The 24530-nt window shown below is 44.7% G+C and overlaps 1 protein-coding gene across 1 annotated transcript in view; it reads right to left on the bottom strand.

Annotated features, from left to right (window-relative positions):
* SETBP1 (SET binding protein 1) overlaps positions 1-24530 on the bottom strand; it is a 264987-nt gene that overhangs the window by 142055 nt on the left and 98402 nt on the right. Inside the window, 1 exon segment of the mRNA XM_050328476.1 lies at positions 2592-2663. Within this exon segment, the coding sequence (XP_050184433.1) occupies positions 2592-2663 (72 nt within the window).

Genomic DNA, 24530 nt, shown 5'->3' with positions numbered 1-24530 from the left:
TTCACAGAAGGATCTCATGATAAAAAGGCTATTCCTGGCCCTCTTTCCATCACATCATAATCTGTCCACTAATATGGCTTGAGATCTCAGCTGATCAAAAGGTCATAAGATGCTACTGCTAAGTATCACTCTGCCTCTGTTCAGCCAATGGCATTTTTACTCCATTCAGCAGTCAGAGGAATGCAACAGCAAAGCCTTCAAATCTGTTTGTATAATAGATGAAGTCTTCTCTATATGGCATTTATCATCCTTCAGGGAATGACACCTGATAAATAAACCTCTGGTTCCCAGTGAATTTAAATAAAACAAAGGCAAATCATATCACTGCACACTGTAAATATGAAACTGCAGAGAACATAAGGGTTCCCAATCTCTCACCATCTCCTTTGCTGCAAAAGCTGTAAAGTGCTGACCACCCTCAGATTCTGCCAAAATCAAGGGAGCCAAAATCTCTGAGTACATTACTAAGAGCATAGTGATAACACAGGAGGGACTAAAAGGTACATCACTTATTTAGTAAATGATAAATGATAAATTTAGTAAATGGTAAATTTTTCTTTTTTTAATGATAGTAAACCCAAAAAAACTAATAAAAGGGTTTATTAGCCTATCAATAGGAATAACAGAGTGAAGGGGCAGGGAGGGAACACCCAATAAATGGGGCAATGTGTTTCCCAGGGAGTAACACTAGGGGGGACAATTTTCAAACATCCTGGGATGAATAAATACTAAACCACATCCTACCCAACACCACCACTCTGTCCAGCTGGTCCCTGCTGTATTGCAGTGGCTACTGGTCCATATGACACCAGCCATGGCCTCCAGCACCAACTGCGGACACTTATCTGGCCACCCTGCTTCCAAACCATTCAATCCCAGCAGAGATTGCTGCCCAAAATGGCAGGGAGAGAGGGAACCACTGCCAAGAACCACCTGTCTAGAGGCCTTGCCTAGAGGGTCTGCAGAGGTAATTCCTGTGGGCACTACCATTGGAAAATGCGCTGCTTTGTGTCCCCAGCGCACCTGAAGTGTTGTCACAACCAAGTTAAACCCCTCAGCATTTCCCAGACAATCCTCCCACTCCTTGGCTTTCCAGACCTCTATACCTGGACCAACAGACAGTTTCTTTAACTGCAACTGGCAGTCATTTTGCTCCTCTCCATGCTTTCAAAGCTGAGAGCCATCAAAGATTAGTAGGAAAAAATCATGACTATTTTTCCCTAAGAAGCAGCGCTGGTAATAGGCTTCAGGAAAAATCCTCCTAAATGCAAGTGATAAGCATAGACTGTGTGAAGGCTGACAGGTCTGATTATAATTATCACTGAGAGGGGACTAGCACTAACCTCCCTTCTGCAAGGCAATGACAATTCCTGGAAGGGAACATGCAAGTGAATTATAAACAAAATCATTGCGAGTAGAGTTGTCTTTCACTGGGAAACTAAATAAGATTCAGATTTGGAGATGGAAAAAAAAATCAAAACAAAACAAACCTTGAACATTTGTTAAAGTTTATCCTGATAGAAAATGGAACTTAATCATGCACTGAAGTTTTGCTGACTTCAGGATGATGGGACTAAAAGAATCAAGAAGGCCACATGAAGCATGGGTGGAGGAATGTATGCAAGAAGTGTTTGGTAATAAAGGAAATATTCTGAAACTATACCTAAAGAACATATCCTGCACCATAACATGAACAAGGAGTCCCAGGGAGGATGTTGGTCCAGACTGAGCTAAATATTCAAAACTAAGACAAAACTCAGGCAGGCAGCCTTGCACTAACCTTTCTCCCTTCCTCACATCCTGGCAGGAAGAAACCCAGACAGAACCAATACAGAGCTCTTCATATTGCTTCTATCCAGTGAATTCCTAAAATTGTATCTGTACATTAACTGAAATACCACAACATCAGCCTTTAGCAGGGTTGTGAAGTAGAGAGGATAGGTAGTATTCCTTCAAGATCATCCTGCCCTGACCTCTGTGGTTTCTCTGACAGCATTGCATTTTTTCCAGTCTGCAGGTTGTTTTCACATTTCTCACTCCATTTCCATCAGAAACTTGGAAATGGAGGAGCTTGGGCAATCTGGAACAAAAGTAGCACAATAAGCAGTTTTTTCTGCCTGAACACAGGGCAAGAGATATTGTCTTCTTAATGGTGGGCTGTAACTGCAGAGGAGATGAAGAGAAGAGCCTAAGAGTCAAAGGCAGTTCTAAGAGTTTCACTCTCATTATATCTCAATGGAGTGGAGCAAATAAATTATGCAAGGAGACATATGGAAACTCACTACGCAAATGGCCTATTTAAGGCTCTTACTTCCTAATTAGGTCCTAGTGTCAGGAGGTTGGTAACAATTATTCACACATAGATCATTTGGATACAATACAAACTGTTCTAAAATCCAAACTGTTATAATGGCATGCATTAAAAAGAAACCTTATTCAGCTTGATCCTTTTAGGTTCCCCTGCTTAGGGCTTGGACTACCAGTTTCTGTGCTATGCATACTTACATTTTGTGTCTAACACTACAAAAATGCATTTGGAAGGGGAGAATGAATAAACAAAAAGCATCAGGGCCATAACCCCTTGTTCTTACCTTGTTCACAGATTTCGTCACTGGACTCTGCACAGGGAATCCACACTCTCTTCCCAGATTCTTCATCTGACTCTGTGGTGTTTCCCAAAGCAAAGAGAAAAGAGAAAACCTTGATCATTGGGATGATTGTGTAGAAAATGGTCACAAGCTCACAGAGTTTTGCTCTGCCCTTTCAGTTTCTTTATAGCTTTCAGTATGGCCACCACCATCTGCCAGCCCCCAGTGCTGGGGCTCACACTCAGCCCTGCAGAGTTTTGGAAGGTCCCCCAAGCTTCCCCTTAACCCACACAGATGTGCAGCTTTCTCCTCCCAAGTACCCCCAAGTACTGGCACAATGAGTGTTGGTGTCAGGGAGAGATGCCATGGACTCCTCTGACAATCCCTGTCAGAAAGGCTTGGGGAGAGCAGGGAGGTGTCACAAGATGTCAAGCTGCCTGTTTTGTACAGGAGTTAAAGCAAGGAGCTGAAGCCTAATGATTACCACATTGCAAAACCATTTAAAACAGGGTAAGTGCTTGTGATTCAACATCATGACTGCAACCAACCTGCTCTGCCCTGTGCTTTGGTACTTCTGGTATGAAAATTAGGTCTTTACTCTGCTTCCGCCATTCCCACTTCTCTTCTTTGTCCACCTCTCCAGCCCTTCACACAAAGGTGAAATATTTTACATTTTCACCTGTGGTGATGCAGATCAGAGAGTGGTTTTTTTTTGCTTTGCTTTGCTTTGCACCGATTTTGCCAAAGGCATCCTTTCAAGCATCAGCCTGTGCAAAGATAATAGGTGACACAATTCTCTGTAACTGGAATCAGCAACAAATCAGCCATCTGCCACTCCAGGGGGCTGAGATTAACCCAGCTACTGGACCGTGACTGCAAAGCATTTGCACATTTAGATTACAGAAATATGAGGTTACCAGCCCAAAAAAATAAGACTGGAGTGGGGAAGGTGTGGAAGATAGCCTTGGAAGAGCTCTGCAGATTAACCCTTCCAGACACAAGTCATCTCATGACAACTTCAAGCAAGCAGTATTTCTCATCATAAAGGGTTAAAGGGGTGAAGGATTTGAAGGAAAAAACTTGATATACACGAGACATCATGTTTCAGGAGAATACATCCAATGACAACTCCTTTATACAGGGAGAAATAAAAACAAAAACATTCAAGTGCCTCATCAGTGCCTTCCCTCCTTGGGACATATGACCAAGCTGCCCAGATGGCTTACTTGACCACTTGGAAAGTACAAGAACAACATTTTTGTCTGAAAGATCCCCTACTCTCAAGACACCTAGGGAATGAGAGAGGTCTGAATTCTGAAGTAACAAGGTTTAGGAAGGTCTCATCATCTATTTATTGCTCCCAGTTCACCTTCTTGAATAACAAACACCACATTGCTACTCCATATGAGTCCACATTAATACTTTTCCATATCTTTGGGATCCTCTCTATGAACCTGATGGGAATTGCTATTTGATAAGTCAAGTATGAAGAGTTTTAAATCAGTAGTAAACACAAGCTGTCTCCACATCTAAAGCATGAGCAATGGTCTGTACAGTTTCATGGTGGGTCAGGACAGACACCAGGGTCTCCTCTGGTCATTTTGATGTCGGTTTTAATCCCCACTCCTGCCATTTGCTCTTGTAGGTTAGAATCCCATGGATCCTTGAGATTAACATCCTCAGGGATTTCAGGTTAAAAAGAGCAGGTTGTGCCTAGAGGAAGATGTGTAGCTGCAGACAAAAATACCAGCAAGCACAAGGAAAAATCTGGCACATCTCACCTACAAGGAGAGATTGAGAACAATGGAATTGTTCAGTCTGGAGAAGACAAGACTCCAGGGAGACCTTGAGCACCTGCCAGTACCTAAAGAGACTAGAGGAGAGCTGGGGAGGGACCTGGGACAAGGGCCTGGAGTGACAGGACAAGGGGGAATGGATTCACATTGCCAGAGGGCAAGGTTAGATGGGACATTGGGAAGAAATTCTTGGCTGTGAGAGTGGTGAGGCCCCGGCACAAACTGCCCAGAGAAGCTGTGCCTGCCCTATCCCTGGAAGTGTTCAAGACCAGTTTGAATGGGGCTTGGAGCAACCTGGGATAGTGGAAGGCTTCCCTGCCCATGGCACAGGGGCCTGGGACAAGATGAGCTTTAATGTTTGTTCCAACCAACCATTCTGTGATTCTATGAAATTCAGGCAAGATCTGCACGGTGCATGCCCTTGGGGAGGATGGTGGCTTAAATACACAGCTCATCTCATGAAGTCCAAAGAGACTGAAAAGCAAACAGCGTGCACATGTGTTTATAGAAACCCAAGCATTTTATGTATGTCCTTTATTCAGAGAAAACAGGTACAGTCAGGTAAAAATGGTACAGGGTTCAGCTGAGAGGTGAGCAAGAGGTGAGTTGCTGCAGTTTTCCTACTCCATACAAAACCTGTTGGCATCACCTCAGAAATGAGTGCACCTCCCAGCAGTGTTAATCTGGGACTGAGCATTTGATCCTCCACAGAGTAAGGACTATTGATTTGTGAGGAGCTGTGAGAAGAGGGTGAGGAGAGCAGGCCTTTGAGTCTCCCTGAATTCCCCACTATTTATCACAGTATTTCCAAGAAGGCATTGCCTGGGCAGAGCTAGGTGCTCCCAAACCAGCTCTATGTGTTTGAGATCAAAGGTGAGGTTTGAAGTTGTTTGGGTGTCTACTAGGGCATGGTTTTCAGGTGAGAGAGAGGTCAAAGGGATCATTCCATGCCTGGGACTACAAAATGGGCCAAGCTAGTAACCCAACAACCCACGGCCTCCTGAGATGCAGCAAGTTAATGAGGCTCTGCCTGTGCTTTGGAAAGGTCTCCTTGAACTTGACCTGCTGGCTGTGTGAGGGCTAAAACTGATGGAACAGGATGTGGACCTGTTTTCAAAACCAAAGGCTGGGGTTTTCTTTTTCTCCAGTCTCTAGTTTCTGTAAAGACAACCTAAAACCCCAAATCCAAATTCCATAATGGTCAAAAAAGAACATCTGTGGGTTGGGGGAAAAAAATATTTGTATTTAACTTCAACCATTAAACTACTACAAGAATACTTGTGCTAGTAATAATTTTTAAAATGCCAAAGAAAATAATAAAACTCCATTAAAAAAAAGATGGCATTTTTTAATATCCCTTTTGCTTGTCTGTAAATGGAGGGACAAGGGGAAAAACACAGGGCAAAACCTCTCCTTTCAGAGAAAAAATCACCACAAAACTCCATCCCATTTCTTGCCAGTTAACCAATCTTGTGAATTGCTGCAGTCTCATCCCTACATGACGATTTTTGTTTGTTTTATCCAGACATGCTTTGCAGGAAGGGGCTTTTGCAACCCAAACAGCGCCACTGCATCAAGCAGGCACTGAGCTGAGCCGTGGAGCTGCTTGGAAGTTGCCTCGTCTCCCAGCAAATGAGAAGCGGAGGGAAACACGGACGCAGGCGACGCTGCACCTTGCAGCAGAGACTCGTGTGTCCTACAAGTAACCTTGCATCAAGATACAGAGCCACAACAGCAGCCTTATGGGTACAGCGAGAGGAGGAGGAGGACAGCGAGGAGGAGGGGAAGGGCAACAGGAAAACAATCAGAAAACTCCCTGGGAATCAAGTCTTCTCTTCCTCCTTAGGAAGAAAAAAATTTTTTTAAAAAAATGATAATATTAAGAATAAAAAAATAAAAACCCCTCCCTGACACAGAGATGGAAGGAGGGGATGAACCCCTTTACACTCCATGTCCCCAGCTAAGGCCCCCTCCCTTTCCCAGAGCTCCTAAACACCACTGGGGGCTGCTGGAGGAGAAAAAGGGTCACATTTAAAAGGCGAATGGGAAGCAGGGAGGAGGGAGGACACTCCTGAGCCCGGCCAGTGGCCCCACGGTCTCAGCCATTCTCATTCCTGACACGTCTCTCTTCTCTCCAGCTTCGAAATATTAGTGCGGCGCAGAGTGCCATTTTCGAGTCGCTGCAGCTCCTTCTTGGCACCGGTTCAGCTTTTTGTCTTGCCTTCTCCTCCGAGCGCCCGGCAGAGGGAAGAGGGAGGGAAGGAGGGAGGGGGATGAAGCCCCTCGGGTTCGCTGCCGGGGCCGCCCGGCTCTCCGCGGCATCCCGAACCCTCCCGGCCCGCTCCCGACCCAAAACATAAATCTCTTCCCAGCTCCACAGCCAGTTCGCAGCCTTCCTCCTCCCCCTATTCGGCAACCCCCCCCAAACCCAACACTTCTCCCCGCCGCCACCCCTTTTCATCGCGCTCTCCCCCTTTGTACTCCTCTAATTTTTTTATTTATTTTTTTTTTCCAGCCAAGCGTTGCAACCTTCCACCCTCCCTTTCTCCCTCCGTCCCCCGGCCCTCCCCACCTCCTGCTCTCGCATCGGAGGGGGGGGAAAAAAAAAAAAAAAAAAAAAAAAAAAAAGAGAGGAGAAGATCGTGCCGCGGTTGCCAATGCCCTGGCATCTCCCAGAGACGTGAGGAGCCCCCTGGACCCACAACGCGGCCGGGGGGTCCGTTCCATCCCCATCCCGGAGCTGCCCAGGCGCGGAGCTCACGGGCGCACACGCGTGTGCACACACACGTGTGGCGGGGCAGGACACACTCCGCCTGCATCCCTCGGCACTGCTGCAAACACAAGCGTGCCTTTGGCAGCAAAGTCCCCCCCTCCTCCTGCCTGTGGGGCCGGGAGAAAAGCAGAGGCGGAATAACAAGGGAGGGACGCTGTATTTTTTTTTAAGCAACCCAAACATGGCACTGAGCGCTTCCACCAACAACTTCTCAGCCTGCTGTGCTGGCAACCAGCTGCTGGTTCCAGCCTGGCACCGGCTTTGATTTGTTTTTCTCTCCTCTTAAACGCCCTCCTCCCAAATATTTATCCCCTTATTTTATTTTTTTTTAAGTTTCTTTTTTTTTTTTTTTTCTATTTCCCTCTTAGTTTTTCTGTGGGGACAAGGCTTGTCCATATTCTTGTCACCTTCTCTCTGGTGACTAATGACAGGACCCAAGGGAACAGCATGAAGCTGTGTCAGGGAGAGCATAGACCTGATATTAGGAAAAGATTTTTCACCCAGAGGATGGTTGGGCCCTGGAACAGGCTCCCCAGGAGAGTGGTCACAGCCCCAAGCCTGCATTGTTCAAGGAGCACTTGGACAACTTTCTCAGGCACATGGTGGGATTTCTGGAGTTGTACTCAATTACCCTTGTGAGTCCCTACCAACTCTGGATATTCTATGATTCCGTGATTCTAGAGGGACTCCCTTCCACTTCCACCCACAAATCCAAAGCAGCATGAGTGGAAGGGGCACCAAAAGAAGTGCTACATGATGTAACACTGGACCAAGGAGAGGGGAAAAACCCCATAAGAACACACAAGATATGCATTCGATTCTCTGAGGAAGAAAGAGTGAGAGATGCCCTAAAAGGAGACAACAGGACCCAACCCCCTCCTCAAAGGAGGGAGGAGTCGAGTTTTGTTGGGAGCAGAGAAAGACTGAGGCAAAATGCATGTTCTCCATGGAAAGGACCCGAGAGAGCCAACTTCCAGCTAGTGGTGTGACTCTTATTAAACCAGAGTTTGAAACAGTGACATATGCATGAGAGAGATAAAGTGGTATCAAATGCACCTTGTCTGGTGCCTGGAGGAAAGAGATTTGGAGAAAAAAATATAATAATACTGATGCTGGGGATGGCTTGGGAGGGACATGGTAGGGAAGAGAGATGTGCTGAGGATTTTATCATGGAGGCATGAGTGTATTAAGCTGAAAACCTGGCTGAAGACCCAGGGAGGGGCACTGCCCTATAAGCAGCCACTGTGTCCCTGGAGATTTTTATGAGACTGCTGGGATGGCTTTGTCCACTGAGAAATATCGGGACTGCTTGGAAGCCATTGGAATTAGAGGATGCTGAAACAGATGGGCACTCGCTCCCTGGGGCAAGTTCCTCAGGAGGCCCAGTAAAAGTGTCAGAAAAAGTCTAGTTCTCACTGAACACACTCTGGCCACCTCAGGGAATAGCAGAGCAACCACCCCGATAGCAGGGTCATGGAGCCAGAGCGGGAGACAGACAGACAGACAGACAGCATGCTCGGGGTGGTACAGACAAAACACCAACGTCCTGAGCAGCTGCCTAATATGTATCTTGGCAGAATCTCTCCTGGCTGTGCATGAAGCAGAAATCGCAGGCTGGAATCGTAAACCCATCAGTTGGTCTGACTTTTGCCTCCCTGGCCAGCACGGATAACACAGGGGGAGAGCAGAGGGCTGGATGACACCTCTCTATCTGCCAGGAGCCACAGGGGGAAGCTGGTCCTTTGGCCACTGCCAGCTGCTGCATGGGGAGCAGCTGATGGGCAGGCACTCGAGTAGACGTAAAATAAGCAGATGCCCTGCCATGACTTCACTCATTAAGGGATGTGTGAGTTTGCATATTTAAGCCGAGCACGGGGCCTGCGTCCCAAGGAGCATCTCTGCCCCTCTGTCCCTGTGGAGATGTGTCCCTGCACAGGGTCCACACTGGAGCTTCTCCAGGCCACCACAGCACAGCTGGATCTGGCTTGGTTGGATGGGGCAATATCCAGGTAGGGCCACCAAATCCTCTCTTCTGAGTTGTGGTTTCACTGCCCCAAGCTCTTTGCATAAGGTCATCATCCAGCACTGGCTGTGATTCCTCCCACTGTCTGCTTCCAAAGTCAGCCAGTGTCCACACGGATGCTCTCTCCCATAAGGTTTATATGTCTGTTTTCTCTCTCTTGGCTATCCCTCAGGCTTAAGGTGGGTTTTATTGCCCTTCTCTCCAGCCCTTTTAAGTGCTGGCATTTGGCAAGGCAGACAGGATCCCTTACATGTGTCCATGGCGAAGCAGACCCTGACACCTCAATTGGAGTCACCTGTAAAGAAGCATCCCTGCCTGCAGGTATCACTGAAGTGACTCCCAGATAGAGGCACTTTCAGATCCTTTGAGTCAAAAGGTGCTATAAATAAATGATATTACAGACTAACAAGTTCTCAGCTGCAAACTGGAGTGGGAAAGAATATTTTAGCATCCTCTTTCTAAGCACATTAACTCTTGGCAGACATGATCGCTCAGGTCTTCACAGCTGAAAACTTCACACCTTGTGCAGCATGCCGAGTCCACACACCCCATTTCCAGTTTCAACCACTCTAAAATCTACAGCTAAAATCTATATCCCCCGTAGTGCAGCAAGCACCCAAATATCCTGTCATTTTGGGGGTTACAACAGCCAAAATATACACCCCGCCATCATCTTCCCCAGGAGGAACAGCTTTTGCTGCTATAAGCTCACAATAGATGGTGCCTAAAGATTTTTATCAGCTGGCTTCTGATGCTTCCCTTCCCAGTGTGAGCAAGCACTTTGTATCAATCTGGCTTGCTTTAGTGCAGTGACCCAGCGCCGTGCTCCGCCACTGAAAGTTCAGGTCCCAGCTGCGGGGCTAAACTCTTGCTGACACTGTGCTGATTTCTCCGTCTCTGTCACCCACACTGCCAGGGAGGGGGAGGAGATGTCGGATTTTTCCGAGCTGGAAAAGAAAGGAAACAATCGTGCAAAAACGCAGAGATGATGTGGCAGAGGAGAAGGGGGAGGAAAACAAGCCCGATGTGTGTGTGCAGCGAGGCTGAGGAGAGGAAATCCTCTGGGCAAGCACAGGGTGCTTCGATCACGTTCTTCTTTTTCTTAACCGAGGAGAAAATCTTGGTCAAGAGGCAATTAAATTGTTGTGGGCAAGGAAAAGCTCTCAGGATGCCTCGAAGAACTTGTGTGCGTGCGCAAGTGCATGGAGAGATGCAGAGGGGGAAATCACTATTAGTGACGGGTGAACTACAAAAGGTTGGGTGGTTTGTTTTGGATGAAGATTCCCACATGCAGATGGTTATCTAAAGCCCTCAGTCTTCAGAGCAGGGCTAGAAATCTCTTAAGGACAGACTCTTCTTGCATGATTTCCAGTATCTCTGAAAGCCGTCCTCCATGCCAAAAATATCACGAAAACAGCTTTTTTTCTTCTTCTTTTATGCAGTGTTTTGGCTCTTCTATCTCTTGTTCCAAGCAAAGCCTAAAAACCACAAAGACTTTGACTTGAAGTCTGGACTGTGCTAGTTTAATCTCAAGACATCCTGGTTCTCATGACTGCACAGATACACGGAAAAAAAAGGAAAAAAACCTTTTGTGATTCTATGGAAAACTTTTAGAGAAGGCTCCCTGAAAAATGGCAGAAAAAGAAGCTTGTTTCCCTAAGAGAGAACTACAAGGCTTGAGTTTCCCCATCTTAAGCAGACTGCTTATCTATAAGCTGGCTATTCTGCCATTAGGTAATGTGGAAAATCACAGCATTCCCAGTTCAAATGAGCCTGTTAGCCTTGTGTGGTTATTAGTCAGTAAATACTATTGAATCAATAGACAAAATAAAGACTTTGAAGGAGTGTTATTTCCCCACCCAATCTGCAGTAGGCCTGATTTGACAGAGGAGGGTTAAAGAAAACAGTTTGAACATGATCCAGTGCCCTCCAGTTTTCTTAAATCCAACTGTAATTGAGGTAAAATAGCCTGGTGCTGTTGGAATGACTGTGGTATGTTTTGCTGGAGTCCTCTGGACAAACAAGGCTGTTGCAGGGCTGGTTTTGATCTCCATCTGGATTTACACCAAGGTATCTCAGTTACTGTTGCTCACTGTGTAAAGGCAGATCGTAATCAGGCTGGTGTGCTTTTAAGGATGTTGCCAGATATCCTGTGCTCCTGAACCATTCACCTCAGGAAGGTTTAAAGCACATACATTCACTTCACATGCAGTGAAGAACTAATGTTTTGCTGTTAAAGACCAGATGATGCTGTTTCTAAGCGATTTCTTGTCTTTTCCCCTGCCTTTTCCTATCATTTATTAAATACTCAAGCAATGATCTTCAGCTCATCCAAGTGGTTTGGAGACCAAGACTCATGTTTTCAGCTGGTCCAAATCAGGATAACCCAATCCAAGTCAACTGAAACAATGGACAAAATCAGCGGAAAAGCTGTGACCAAGAGTTTGTACCACAGAGGCTTCCTGAACAAGGGCACTGCCTTCTAGACACCACAGTACTTATATTCTAAGTATTTTCTCACTGAAACTGAAGGCAATTCTTTTGGGTGACCAAGACAGGTGCAGAAGGCCCCATTCATGTCCACATCTATTGCCCATCACATGCCATGCTCTTTGTAAAATCCACTCACTTTGTCCTGCTAAATGCCGCAGGATGCTGGTAATTTTTTTTCAAAACTTGGCTCTTGTGCAGCTTCTCGGTTTAGATGTGGGGGAGGGAGGCATGGGTTTAAATTTTGGCTTGAAAGAAAGCAAAAAATCTGGACTCTTTCGAGAGTGCGCTGAGTGGTTAAGAAATCTGGCCCTGAGCTTTTTAGAAGAAGTGACCCAATCGATCTAGTTATTACACCATTCTCTGGCCTGTGACTAACACATGGATTGATATTTACTTGCAGGGAATGTTGGCAAGAGATGGGGGTTCCCATTCACTCGTGCTGTTTACTGCTCCCCTGAGAACACAGGCTGCAGCCACGATGTAGCAGCCGCTTCACAGGTGCACAGTTTACACGCCAAAATGGGTTGTAAATCAGAGCAGAGGAAGAAAGGGCTGGAAAAGTGCTTGTTTGTGGAAGGGACCATTGGAAAGGGATGCTGACTGTGTTCATTTTCACAGGCTTCCTCTCCTAAGTCTATGCTTGCTCACACTGCACCGCAGGGATTGGGTCCCAGGTCAGAAATCCAAGGAGCATGCCAATAATTTGCCAGAGATTACACAGGGGGTGAACTTGTCCCTGATCTCTGTTATTGGTTCAAAACCAGGAATTCTCATAGCCTTTTGGACAGATGGCTGGTCCTATTACTTCTTATGTTAGATTTCCCATTGAGGCTGAAAGCAAATCCACATTCAAGCTGAAAGTAAACAACCTGAGAATTCAAAAGGCATTAACTCGAACTGCCAAAGCATTTGCTGCATATGCTGCAGATGTCAAACAGACAGTTTCCCACAGCCCTGAGCCTAGACACACAGCTAAGTTACACACAAAAACCTTCTACCCAGCCCAAAAATCCATCCTGTGCAAAACTCAGCTCTCCTTGCTGGCATTTTAAAGGACTGGAGACTCAGCTGGATTGAATTAATGTAGCTGCTCTGATTTGAATAGAGCTATGCCAATTTATACCAGATGAGTATTTCACCCTTTGGAGGCTAAGTGGGAAATGGCTATCCACTACTTATTTAACAATGTGGTTTCAGGAAAAAAAAAAAAAAAAAAAAAAGGAAAAACACCACAAAAAACCAACCACCAAACATAACATGTCGTGCATTTTAAAGAGTGAAAGAGCACTAAATAAGTTTCCTTCCATTTCTATGGTTAATTTTTGAAGGAACCTGTAAGAGAGCTTTGTCCAAAAGAGTCAGACTTTGCAGAAAAATGCATATAAATAGCACAACTTAAAAACAGCCAACACAAGTTACCCAACTTACTCTTATTCCTGATACCTTCCAAAATACCAGCAAAAAGTTGAGTAGGAACCCAAGCGAGACATTGCTGTGGCATTGCAGGAAATTCATAAAATGGAAAGGACTGAATAAACCAGTCTATTTTTCCTGCCAGAGCTATATGAAGAGGACAAAACCCCATGAAACTAAACCATGCAGACACAAAAGAATTCCACCCATATGTTTTGCAGTGCTCTAAACATTAACACCATGGTGTACTCCTTGGCCACAAAGATGTGCAAGATTGTTTTCCTAATATATTTTGGTATAATTTGAACAGAACCACTGATTCTCTAAACCAAGATTCATTCTGTTTAAAGCAATGCATCCTCACGGTGTACATTCAGGAGTGACTACTTGAATTAAGCCTCTGGTTTATTCTTTACCCACTCGCAGACCCCTATGTGCCTTCACTTTCCCCAGAATTAACTGAAGGTCAAATATTACACCAGTAGAAATTAACGGAGATTTTTAAGTTGATAGTAACAGGAAATCAAACTTTAAACTGTTTAACTTGGAGTCACTACACTGATATATCTCATCAGAAAATTCAGCACCTCTTTCCTCCAGCCACCCTTATTTTCACTTTACAATTCAGTATAAGCTGGCAATTAGTAATACTTTGTCTGTTTATAGAGCCTTACATCTGAGGATCTAGAAACACTTTGTAAACACTAATGAATTAAGCTTCTTAACACCCCCTGTGAGACAGATACTGCTATCTCATTTGCACAGCTTGGAGAAGCGCAGGTTTGCCGAGGGTCGGAGCCAGCCAGCACCAGGGCTGGGAAACCACTACAGACCCTGAACCTCACCTTCAGCTCAGTATCACGAGGCTTTTCATGGATGCAGTGATGTGCCTGGCGACTTCAGGAGCTTATAGTTGTCTCTTGGAGCTGCCAGTGTTTCCCGGATATCTGGCAGACTGAAAACACAGAGCACTGAACTACCATGAATGCGCCATCCGTCCTGTCCTGAAACAGCCACTCACACGTATGATCCTCTGGTATGGCCAAGGGGGGAGAAACTTGGGATTTCACTTGTCCTTATCCAGTTTTTAATAACAACACCAACCCTAGACAGAGCAATACGAAGGTCCGGGAGGATTCTTTTCTTTTCCTTTGCATCTTTAATTGCCCATATCATTTTCTTGTGTAGGGGAAAGGTAAAAGATCCAAGCTTGCTTGCCAGTCATGCTGACAAGAGGAACTTAAAGGATTTTTAGAGAAAGCCTGAAGGTTTTATTTCCAACACTATCAGGAATGTTTAGATCCTAGGGAAGCCTTAGGACAAGATAGACATTGGTGAGACAATTTTTTTTTCCCTCATTGATTTAAGAGCAGCTAATTTCTAGTACCTATTTAAAGCATTTTTCCTGGTAGCCCTTCTCAAAAGCATGGCCATTGGACAATTTCCATGATGATTCTTCTGTCTAAAAATACACACCTTCCCCTCTTTTCAATTTATTACTGGGCCAGTCAGCTTGTTTATTGTTGAAGTTTTTCCCATTTAATAGTGCACTTAGAAAAGCTTAATACAAACATTGACCAATTTGTCGCTGTCAAAAAAGGAAAGCCTTAGAAATAATTAATCTAAGCAGAAGTCAAGAACAGAAGTCTCTTATTTAGAGATCAGTCAACAAGAAACAATGTTATGGAAGATATTTTAAACAGAACAATTTTTTAATTTTTTTTTTTTTAAATAACTCTTCTCTTCCACAGGTTAAAATTGAGGAGAATAGCAAAATAGAAAATAAAATATTTGGTTTTGCTTTCAGAATTTGTTCATGATCTTAAATCCCAGGAAAGGGAACAGACAGGCATTTGACATATTCAGTGTGTTGATTTGTGAACTACTGGCAGATTGCTGTTTGCCTAAGAATACGTATTTGAAATTCTTTTCTAAAAACTCTTCTTGATCTTTTCCCAGTTCACAGGCTGCTAAATGTCTGCATGACACGGCGGGGTTTGCCTCGTGAACAGAGGGACATTACAATCCCTAGAAGCAGGTTTTCAGTGGGAATATTAAAGGCACTATTCAGGAATATTCCTCAGTATTTGCAGCCTCTGCAAACAGTACTGCATGCAAACATGTTTGCTGGAATATTTGTCAAGAGCAAACATAACAGGATGGTGGGAGAAAGTGTACAAAGTCTAACCAAGCTTATAAAAACCCAACAGCTAATGAATACTTGTGGAAAATGTCTTATGGCATTTCCTCAGTGACAGATGCTGATTAGGAAAGCCTATAAAGTTAAAACTATTTTGCTGCCTACATCCTCCTGTACTCCAGAACTGAAAGCCACTTCCATGGCTCTCTGCAGCCTCCTCTTCCATTACTCTGCTGGATCCAGAAGTAGTTTCTAAAAATTTTTGTGCATATATCAAACGTGTGAGGTTATGAACGACTGGGCAGAGGCCCAGAAACTCATTTTACATAAGCATCTTGATGCCTAAAAGCTTTTCACTGTCTCAAGAAAAAAAAACCAAAAAAACCCAAAAAACCCCCCAAACCAAACCAAACAAACAACAAAAACCAAACAAAAACCCAAACAAACAAACAAACAACAAAACCCAAACAAAACCCAACCAACCAACCAACCAACCAACCAAAAAACACAAATCAAAAAAACAAAACAACACAAAACCCAAGAAACTACTACAACAGATAATGACCAATACTGTATCACCACAGCGTAATGTAGTACTAGGGGTCTTCTCTTCAGGACCCTTCCTGGGTCTTCTCCTGTAAACCACCCAGTAGGTACCCAAAAAACCACAGCAAACTCATGTGGACATTGTCTCAAAAGCACATGGCCAGGGAAGGAGGGAGAACTGCAAGGAAAGCCAGTGGGCACACTGAGGTCTACACGCCTGGGGGTGCTTGGGGATGGTGAATTATGGACTCATCTGAGCCAAAACAATGCCATGCAGGCATTCATGGATGAGAAAAATCACCTCTTGCTCAAAAAACAAGGCACTGAGATCCAATATTTTTAGTTAACAACAGCCCTTGGGATGTACGGCTGTGGGACACAGGATGAGGTTAACACGATCTTGACGATTGAAAAACTTGTCTGGGGAGACATGAGTTGGATTTTGCAAGCACTGGACCAAATTTTGCTCCTAAAGGGAAGCATTAATACAGAGGGGCCACTGTGGACATCCTCTGACACACTACTGGTGATCACATAGGACCGACTGGGTTATGGTCAGGGTGAGGCTGAATTTTTTTCCTGAGCTGCTCAAAATATTCTAGCAATGTCAAGGCTCACCGTAAGCTCTTGTATCTCACCACTGTGTTTTCCAGTCAAGCATGACACTTGCTGTTTCACCTGACTAAAACTATGCCCCTCAGTACGTTTTCTGAGCGGGAGTTTACTGAAAATGATCTTTGTTCTGCTGTGCACGCAGCCAGGCCACACAGTAACAAGATAGGGCCATTCCCCTTTCTTTTAAAAAAACTGCAAATCCCAGTTCACTAAAAATAGGTTTTTATTCCGCTAATTCTGTCTGTTAACTGAACACATCAATCCTTATGTTTCCCTCTCCTGCAAGGTAAGGCAAGGTGATGGACCATCCAGAATTCTTCCAGTCTGTCCCCTCTGGTCATGCATTGCTAGAGACGATACTGTATAATGCATGACTTACCTGCAAAGACATCGGAGGAGTAATGAAATAAGCAGATGCTCAGTCAGCAGGCTTTTAAAACATTGGTATTGCAATCTGAGATGCAGTCAGCCATTACATGCATATGTCCTTTATTTATGGTGCTGATAAAGGCTCTGTGTCAGGAGCAGTCAGGCTGCCTTTTTACTTTCTGCTTTTCTTCATGTTTAAGAAAGTTGCTGTCTGGATATTTTATCCTCATGAAAGCTCCAGATTTGTGAGGAAAAGTAGGATTTACCTCCTGACTATTTTGATAAGAATAGAGGTCTAAAAATCAGACATCTTCATCAAAACAAATCACCAGAAATTCCCTGTAGAGAATCCTCTCCTTCAAACACAGATGATGCCTGAAATAGGTGGATCTCCCTGGAGTTACCTCTTTCTCTTCATTGCTTAGAAAGGGGGTCCAGGACAACTAAACCAGCTGTAGGTCAGAACACCACAGACGCTCACACCACCAGAAAGAGAGTAGGTTTAAATCAGATATTAGAAGAAAAATCTTTACAGTGAGGATGGTGATGCCCTGCCACAGGTTGCCTGGAGAAGCTATGGCTGTCCTATCTAAGGAAGTGTTCAGGACCAACCTGGGTGAGGCTTGGAGCAACCTGGTCTATTGGAAGGTGTCCTTGCCTGTGAGAGAGGGATTGCAACTGGCTGATTTTTAAGGCCCCTTCCAACCCAGGCCTTTCTATGATTCTATGATTTGCACATATTCACTCATCTATAAATTCAATTTGCATACTTTTCCATAACCCATATTGTTCTAGGTCATTTCATGACAGTGTAAAATGCATTTTCCCCTCAACTCCGTTCCAACCACCAATGGTGGGTAGGAAATCAGAGGGAAAGCTGGCACAGATCAAAGGGAAGAACGATGTTAACATTAACAGCCACCACACAAGGAGCATTTTGCATTATAAATAAAACAGCGTTGCTCGGCTGCGCGAGGAGTGAAGTTCTGAAGCCACCAAGCTGCGTGGCTGTGACTCAGGGGAGGGTTTCAGTTCACGCTCAACGCTGTGTTTGATTACTGGTACATCACCCAAAGGCTCACAGCAAAACAGATGACGGGACACAGAAAGGCTCTTCTTCCCTAACACAGCAAAGAGAGCTGCTGCTTGCTGACTGACAGCTCCCCAGCCAGCTTATGTGCATCTAATTACCCAGCCGCAGCCCAAATCAAAATGCCCCGTTGCAGCTGGTGTCTCACTTAATCCATTCATAACATGAGCTAATTAGCATTGATGTTTTTGGGCAAGTTTATTCCAAATGTGGTCGAGTCCCAGGCTTTCAGCTTAGTTGCTAGGACCCATTGAGGATCCTGTGTTTCTGCCCAGAAGGCATTTTTCTGTCTTGCTGATGGAGAGAGACTTAGGAGTGAGTTCAGGGAAAGATGTTGAGCTTGGCTGAGATGAATACTGGCATGCAAGCAGTGTTGTTAAGCTGTTCTTGCTGCTACATCCTACCTTGATGCAGGATAGTTTGGAGCAGAATTAAGGTATTCCATAGTTTTCCTTGGGTCTGAATTCAAATGTGAAAAGAAAAAAAAAAAAAAGAGACAAAAAGAGAAAAATGAAAAGAAAAAAGAAAGAGAAAGAAAAAGAAAAAAAGAAAAAGGAAAAAGAAAAAAAGAAAAAGGAAAAAGAAAAAAGAGGAAAAGACAAAGATGAAAAAGAAAAAAGGAAAAAAAAAAGAGAAAATAAAGAAAGTTTGCAAAGTGGGAGAAGTCATGGAACAGTTCTGTAGTGTTCTTTGTGAGTAGAGCTGAGAAAAGAGGCCAGTTACCAGAGCTTTGCATTTCCTTTTCAACCTATGGGATTAGAAGATGAGAGCAGGTGCTAATGGGAATTTTGCCCATGGCAGAAAATCAGAGCCCTAAATCTTCATCTCTGGAAATCAAGAAAACCCTTAGCCATGATCTATAGTGGCTGCACTTGGAAATTGGTGATATAAGGAATAGCCACTTGGCAGAAAACCGGCTTTCCGCTCCTTCAGCGCACCACAATTTCAGTTTAATTTGTAACAGGATGCAAGTGTAAATGAACTGACAACAGAGCTATCAGCTATTCTGTTGGTAACGCTTGGAGCAATAGTTTCGATTTGACTAGACACAGCTGTCCACTGCATGAAACGACCTTTAGCCCCATCCTTGGCGAAATTCAATTCTCTCCATGTCTGACTCCGTCCGTGGGGACTCGAGTAGCGGAGCTGCCAGAATAATCAGCGCGTTGCTTAATGACAGGCACTCCAGCAAGCAACACGGTTGTGCATTGTCAGAAATGAAGCCCACAGCTCCAGGGAAAGGGGTTGGGTTGGGGGGTGGAGTGGGGAACCCCCTTGTTATTCAGAAAGAAATAAAACAGTTGCTTGGGAGCAAACGCAGATGCGTGCGGCCACCCCGGCTTGACAAGTGTCACCGATGCGCTGGCACCGCGTGCGTGCGTGTAAATGTGGAGTTCTCCTGTGTTTGTCAGCAAATATGTGTTTTTATTAGATTTCCCCCCTCTCTCTCTCTCTCAAAAAAAAAAAAAAAAGCTGGAATTCTGCTGCTGCTCTGCCTTGTACTGCTGCAAAATGTAATTTCTATTTATGTGAGTCTAAACACGCGTACATCCCATATGGTGGTGCTTACATGGCCTTCCAGATGTATGTCATCTAATGTGTATACACATACATATATATAGATGTACACACTTTCTGTGTGTTTACTACATTGGCCACTGCAACAAGGAAGATGTTTATGCTGCAAGTGTCAAAAAATAGGAATTTAACAACTTTACAGCTATTTGTGTAAACTTATTTCTGCTTGAGTGAGTGTTTCTCCAGCAGTGTGAACTAAGCACTCTTTTCACGTGAGACAGGAAAGACACGTCACCGTGGGATTAACATGCATGTGCCCCAGCCCACATCATGGCTGGACCCACAAGGAAAAACCCAACAATTCCTAATTTTTCAGCTGTTTGATTCATCATCCTGAATACAGTATGTCATGTCCAAAAGCGGAGCCATCCTTTCCTGCATCGTTGGAGATACGCACTGCTTTGGTTGGCAAGACTTGCTACAACCACTGCTAGTGGGAAATTGCAGGGGGTGACCCACCAGCTCCACCTGCCCCACGAGCCCCTGGGGATTTCTCTTGTTGCTATTTTTGCTTTGGCAGCTTTGTGGGCCCAGGTCTGCGGAAGATTCGTTTTCAGTTATTGCTCTGACACGCTGCCAACATTTTCCTGAGAAATACAAGGGAGAAATGGGGAATGTTGATCTTACACAGCTCATAACTCAGCCAGAGCGGAGGGGAGTTTCATGGGAGAAGGGAGAGGCATGTCTTCAGCTTCAGGGTTTTTGTCCCTGCCAAAATGCAAAGGTTCATTTTCAAACAATAGAGATATTACTCCTTGTTTTTAAAAACCCACAAAAATTAAGAGTCTACAAGAACCTTTGATAATAGAAAACCTTAGGAATGTAAAAAGGCTGGTCTTCATCAACAAGAAAACATGATGATCTCCAAAACTCTCTGAAATCATATCATAATGGGGCATGTTAAATTACTCAAACACAGGAGTCACTGACGCTGCCCTGTCGCTCTCCCCCTACTAACTGCTTCTGCTATTTGTTCAGGAAAGGGACAATCACAGAATGGCCTGGGTTGGAAGTGACCTTAAAGTTCATCCAGCTTCAACCCCCTGCCATGGGCAGGGACACCTTCCAGACACTTTCCACTGGATCAGATTGCTCCAAGCCCCATCCAAACTGGCCTTGGACACTTCCAGGGATGGGTCAGGCACATGGGTCTCTGGGAAATCTGTGCCAGGGCCTCACCACCCTCACAGCCAAGAATGTCTTCCTGTCACCTAATCCAAACCTACTTTCTGTCAGTTTGAAACCATTCCCCCTTGTCCTGTCCCTCCAAGCCCTTGTAAATAGTCTCTCTCCATCTTTCTTGTAGGTTTCCTTTAGGCACTGGAAGGCTACAATTAGGTCACCTTGAAGCCTCCTCTGCTCTAGCCTGAGCAATCCCAGTTCTTTCAGCCTTTTCTTGTAGGAGAGATGCTCTATCCCTCTAATCAACTTGGTGTTCCTCCTCTGGACTCTCTCCAACAGGTCGATGTCCTTCCTCTGATGAGGACCCCAGAGCCAGATGCAGTAAATAGACCCTAAATAATTCTCCTCAGGTAAATCCATCCAGCACTTTGTGCAGAAATGGCTGCATGCAGTTTGGTCCACTTCTTACTGTGGGCCTTCTCCTCCCCATGCCTTTTTGCTCCTCCCTGGCTCTTTGCTTGACCTCTCCTGTCATCTTCCCTACCATGTTGATGCTTTTCCATCAGCCCCTTCAGTGGCCCTTCATGGTCAGGTCCTCTCTGGCACTTGCCTTGGGCTAAAGGGTTCGTTCCCTTCCTTGCTGACATTTATGCCCTTCCTGCTTGTTTTTCCTCCACTTCTCTCACTCTGGTTTTCGTTTTTCACCCTTTTAAACTTTTTAACTTTTGATCACTCCATAAACCCGCAAAAATCTGCACAGACAACACATGTTTTTTTCATTCTCTCCCTTCTCTCCAAATGCCTGAATAATTCAGAAGCCAGTATTTTAGGATGGCTGCATGGTAGCTACAGTAGATCACCTATTCAGCTAGCTCAGAAGGATATAGCACCTTTCTGGGAACTAGTAAGATCCCTCACAAGAGCATGTCACATAAAGAAAACCTTGGTATAGCTTTTCTGTGTGCTTGGTACAGATGTTATTTCAGTTCTTGAGCATGTACTGCTTTATATTACACACTGTAGAACAAATAGAAAGTTCCTCATCAATTAAGAAAAAACATATTTTTTACAGACTTGAGAACTAGAACATCAAACTGATCCTTAGATAAATAAACCTTTCCCAGAATAGGTGATTGGAACAAGTAATGTAATACTAAAACTGGAGGGTATTTACCATCACACCAAAGTGTACGGGCACTTCCCAAGTCTGCTGCCAATCTCAGTGGCCTAGAACCCCTCCTGGAAACTCCACAATGTACAGCTGTACAAAGTGCTACGTGTGCATAACAGAGAAACACTACTGACAAAGTAATACATGCGGGACTCCAGAAATTGGGTCAAGTAGGCAGGAATTTCTGCTTCCATCACTACTGAAGAGGTAGCAGGAAGGGAAAAATAATTCTAATGCTCTTGACAGATAGATGAATGGATAGATGATAACCATTACACAGGATGAAGCACAGTTGTAGCGAGAGAAGAGAAAACACATGATGACATGACATGGGCATCTCTTCTCCTCTCTAACCACCCTCTTCAACACAGGTGATCTCCATCATCTTCCAGCTCCTTAAAATGTGACACACTCAACAGATATGGAAATGTCAAGGCCGCAGTGACAGTCCTGCTCCCTCAGGAGAATTAGGGAACAAAGAGGACAAAGCCACTCTACTTCCCAGTTCTTCATGTTCACCAAAAGTCCACACCTCCAGCGACCATCTTTCAGAAATGCCTCTCCCATCCTTGAGAGCTGGAAATGTGCTCTCATTTACTCACAAACAGGGAACTCTGCCAGCAGCCTCACAACCTGCAGATTTTGATCGCATTAAACAGTTCCAAAGCAGGTTTGCCTCTTGAGCCTGAAGTAGAAGGCAATTAATTAAGACCCATTCCCCCCCTTCCATCAGATTAAAGCAAATGAAATGGGAGCAGTAGGACAACCTTGCCTAGGATAGGGATTCTTGGAGAAGCAGGGCTTTCTCTCTCTGTCTGGACTGGAAGCTGATCCTATTACTTTGTTCAGCTGAGCTTGGATCAGCTCTAAAAGCCCTGTGTGTTATTCCACAGGACTGGGAAGTCCCACTGCCATTTCCCAAACACAGAAGTCCAAGTACAAAACACTATGAAGAAATACACTTTCTGAGCAACCCCTTCCATTGCAGTTAATGAACACTTAACTGGGAATTGACTGAAAACAGCAGCATGTATGGAAAAGGTCCTCCTTCAGCTGTGTCTGACTGCCGTGTTAAACAGACAGCATCCTTTTTCCAAGGCCATTCTTCTCCTCACTGGCAAGGAGAGGGAGACAGGGGATTATGTGACAACTTATTGGGATGCCACATCCTCCTGAAAATACCTCTGGCACATGGTCCCTGGCCTGGTGTGAAAGAGTCAGAGCTAAGCAGATGAGTATTTAGTAATTTCAGAGAAATTAGAGACAGGTAAGTCAATCAACTAAGAGAGAGCACCAAATGTACGTTGGATTTAATCTGCTCTTTGGACAGGATTAGAAAAAAGAAAAGGAATTTTACATAATCCAACCCCAATGCCAACATTTTATATGGTATTCTCTATAATTTCCCATCAGAAAATCAAAACCAATCCCCTCAGATTCACCCAGGTCCCTCATTTCTGCACATATTGAAGACTGCCATGATACTTCAACCCAAGCACATCTCACAGCAACCAAACACTTCCCGTTTTACCTGGAAGCTTGTCTCAGCTCCCACTGCGGGAATTTAACATGCTTGAAGAGGAAATCAAAGGAAATCCTCTGCCATTTTCTTCTGTTTACAGATACAATGTGCTAAGCTAGGGAACCACATTCAGGGTCAACCCACCAGCTCAAGAGGAGTCTTCACCCTGACAGTGCCAGAACTGTCTTCACTGCCACTGGTACAGTAAGGGACTTCACCTTGGAGAAAATGGCCAAGGTGATGAAACATGGCTTTCTTGTTTTCAAGTGCTGCATGTGAAAGTGAAAACAACAGAAAAAAAATAATATTCTCCTTCTAATTGAAAACACAGTACCAGTTAATGGTCTTTGAAGTGAGTGTGTGTGTGTGTGTGTGTGTTTTGTGGGGGAAAGGGGAGAAATGGATCTCTGTAACCAACAACACCCCAAAGGACTATAAATCAAACAGCATACAGCTGTTGGTATCAAATATTACTCCTTTCGCACTACATCAAAAAGCTTTAATTAACAACTAATTTATTCAAGTGAAAAAAAAAAAATTCCCTTGCACCAAATAATTGTATTATAACTGGGGGACTAGTCTGTGTATTTTCCACCTCTCTCTAAAGCATGACAGGAGAGGAAATTGAGCCTTTAGAGAACAGCAAAGTAGAAAAATGGATCAAAGATTCAGAGGGCTTGTTGATTGGCTTTTTGAGTCAGCAGAGACCGAATCAGCTCATTTAATGAAAAAAGCCACACTGCGAGGTCTGTTTGCTCTAGGACCTGCTTTTAATAAAAATGCTTATAAAGACAAATGGCACGGGCTGACACCAGGCACGGTGTGGACAGGTGTTGCACAAGCCTCCCCATGCGGCTGTGTCACTTCTGCTCCGTGCCTCCGTCCTGTCATCCGTGGACAGCTCCCATGGCACAGACTGTCGAGCGAGGTTCCAGCCACATGGGGATTTAGGCAGAGCAGCCAAATGTCTACAGAGAGGCCTTCGGTGACCTCTGAACATGCCTGCTTGGGGGCTACACCACACTTGAAGCCCAAATGTGAAAGGCCAGGCTGGCAAGACCAAGTCCTTCCTTTCCCTCCTGTTGAGAAGCATGGAATCGCAGCATATCCCGAGCTGGAGGGACCCACAAGGATCATAAAATCCAACTCAAAGCATGCCCTGGAGCAGCCCAGGGCCTGCACACACCCAACAGTGCTGCTCTTCCACAAGTCAAGAGCCCCTGCACAAGAATCCATGCACCCCAGAACCACTATGGCCACCAAAGACATGTGGCACAACCCGGGTCCCATC

The sequence above is a fragment of the Myiozetetes cayanensis genome, unplaced genomic scaffold (genome assembly GCF_022539395.1).
Source record: "Myiozetetes cayanensis isolate MyiCay16 unplaced genomic scaffold, myiCay2020 scf4, whole genome shotgun sequence".
NCBI lineage: Eukaryota > Metazoa > Chordata > Aves > Passeriformes > Tyrannidae > Myiozetetes > Myiozetetes cayanensis.
This window is presented reverse-complemented; position numbering and strand designations above follow the sequence as displayed.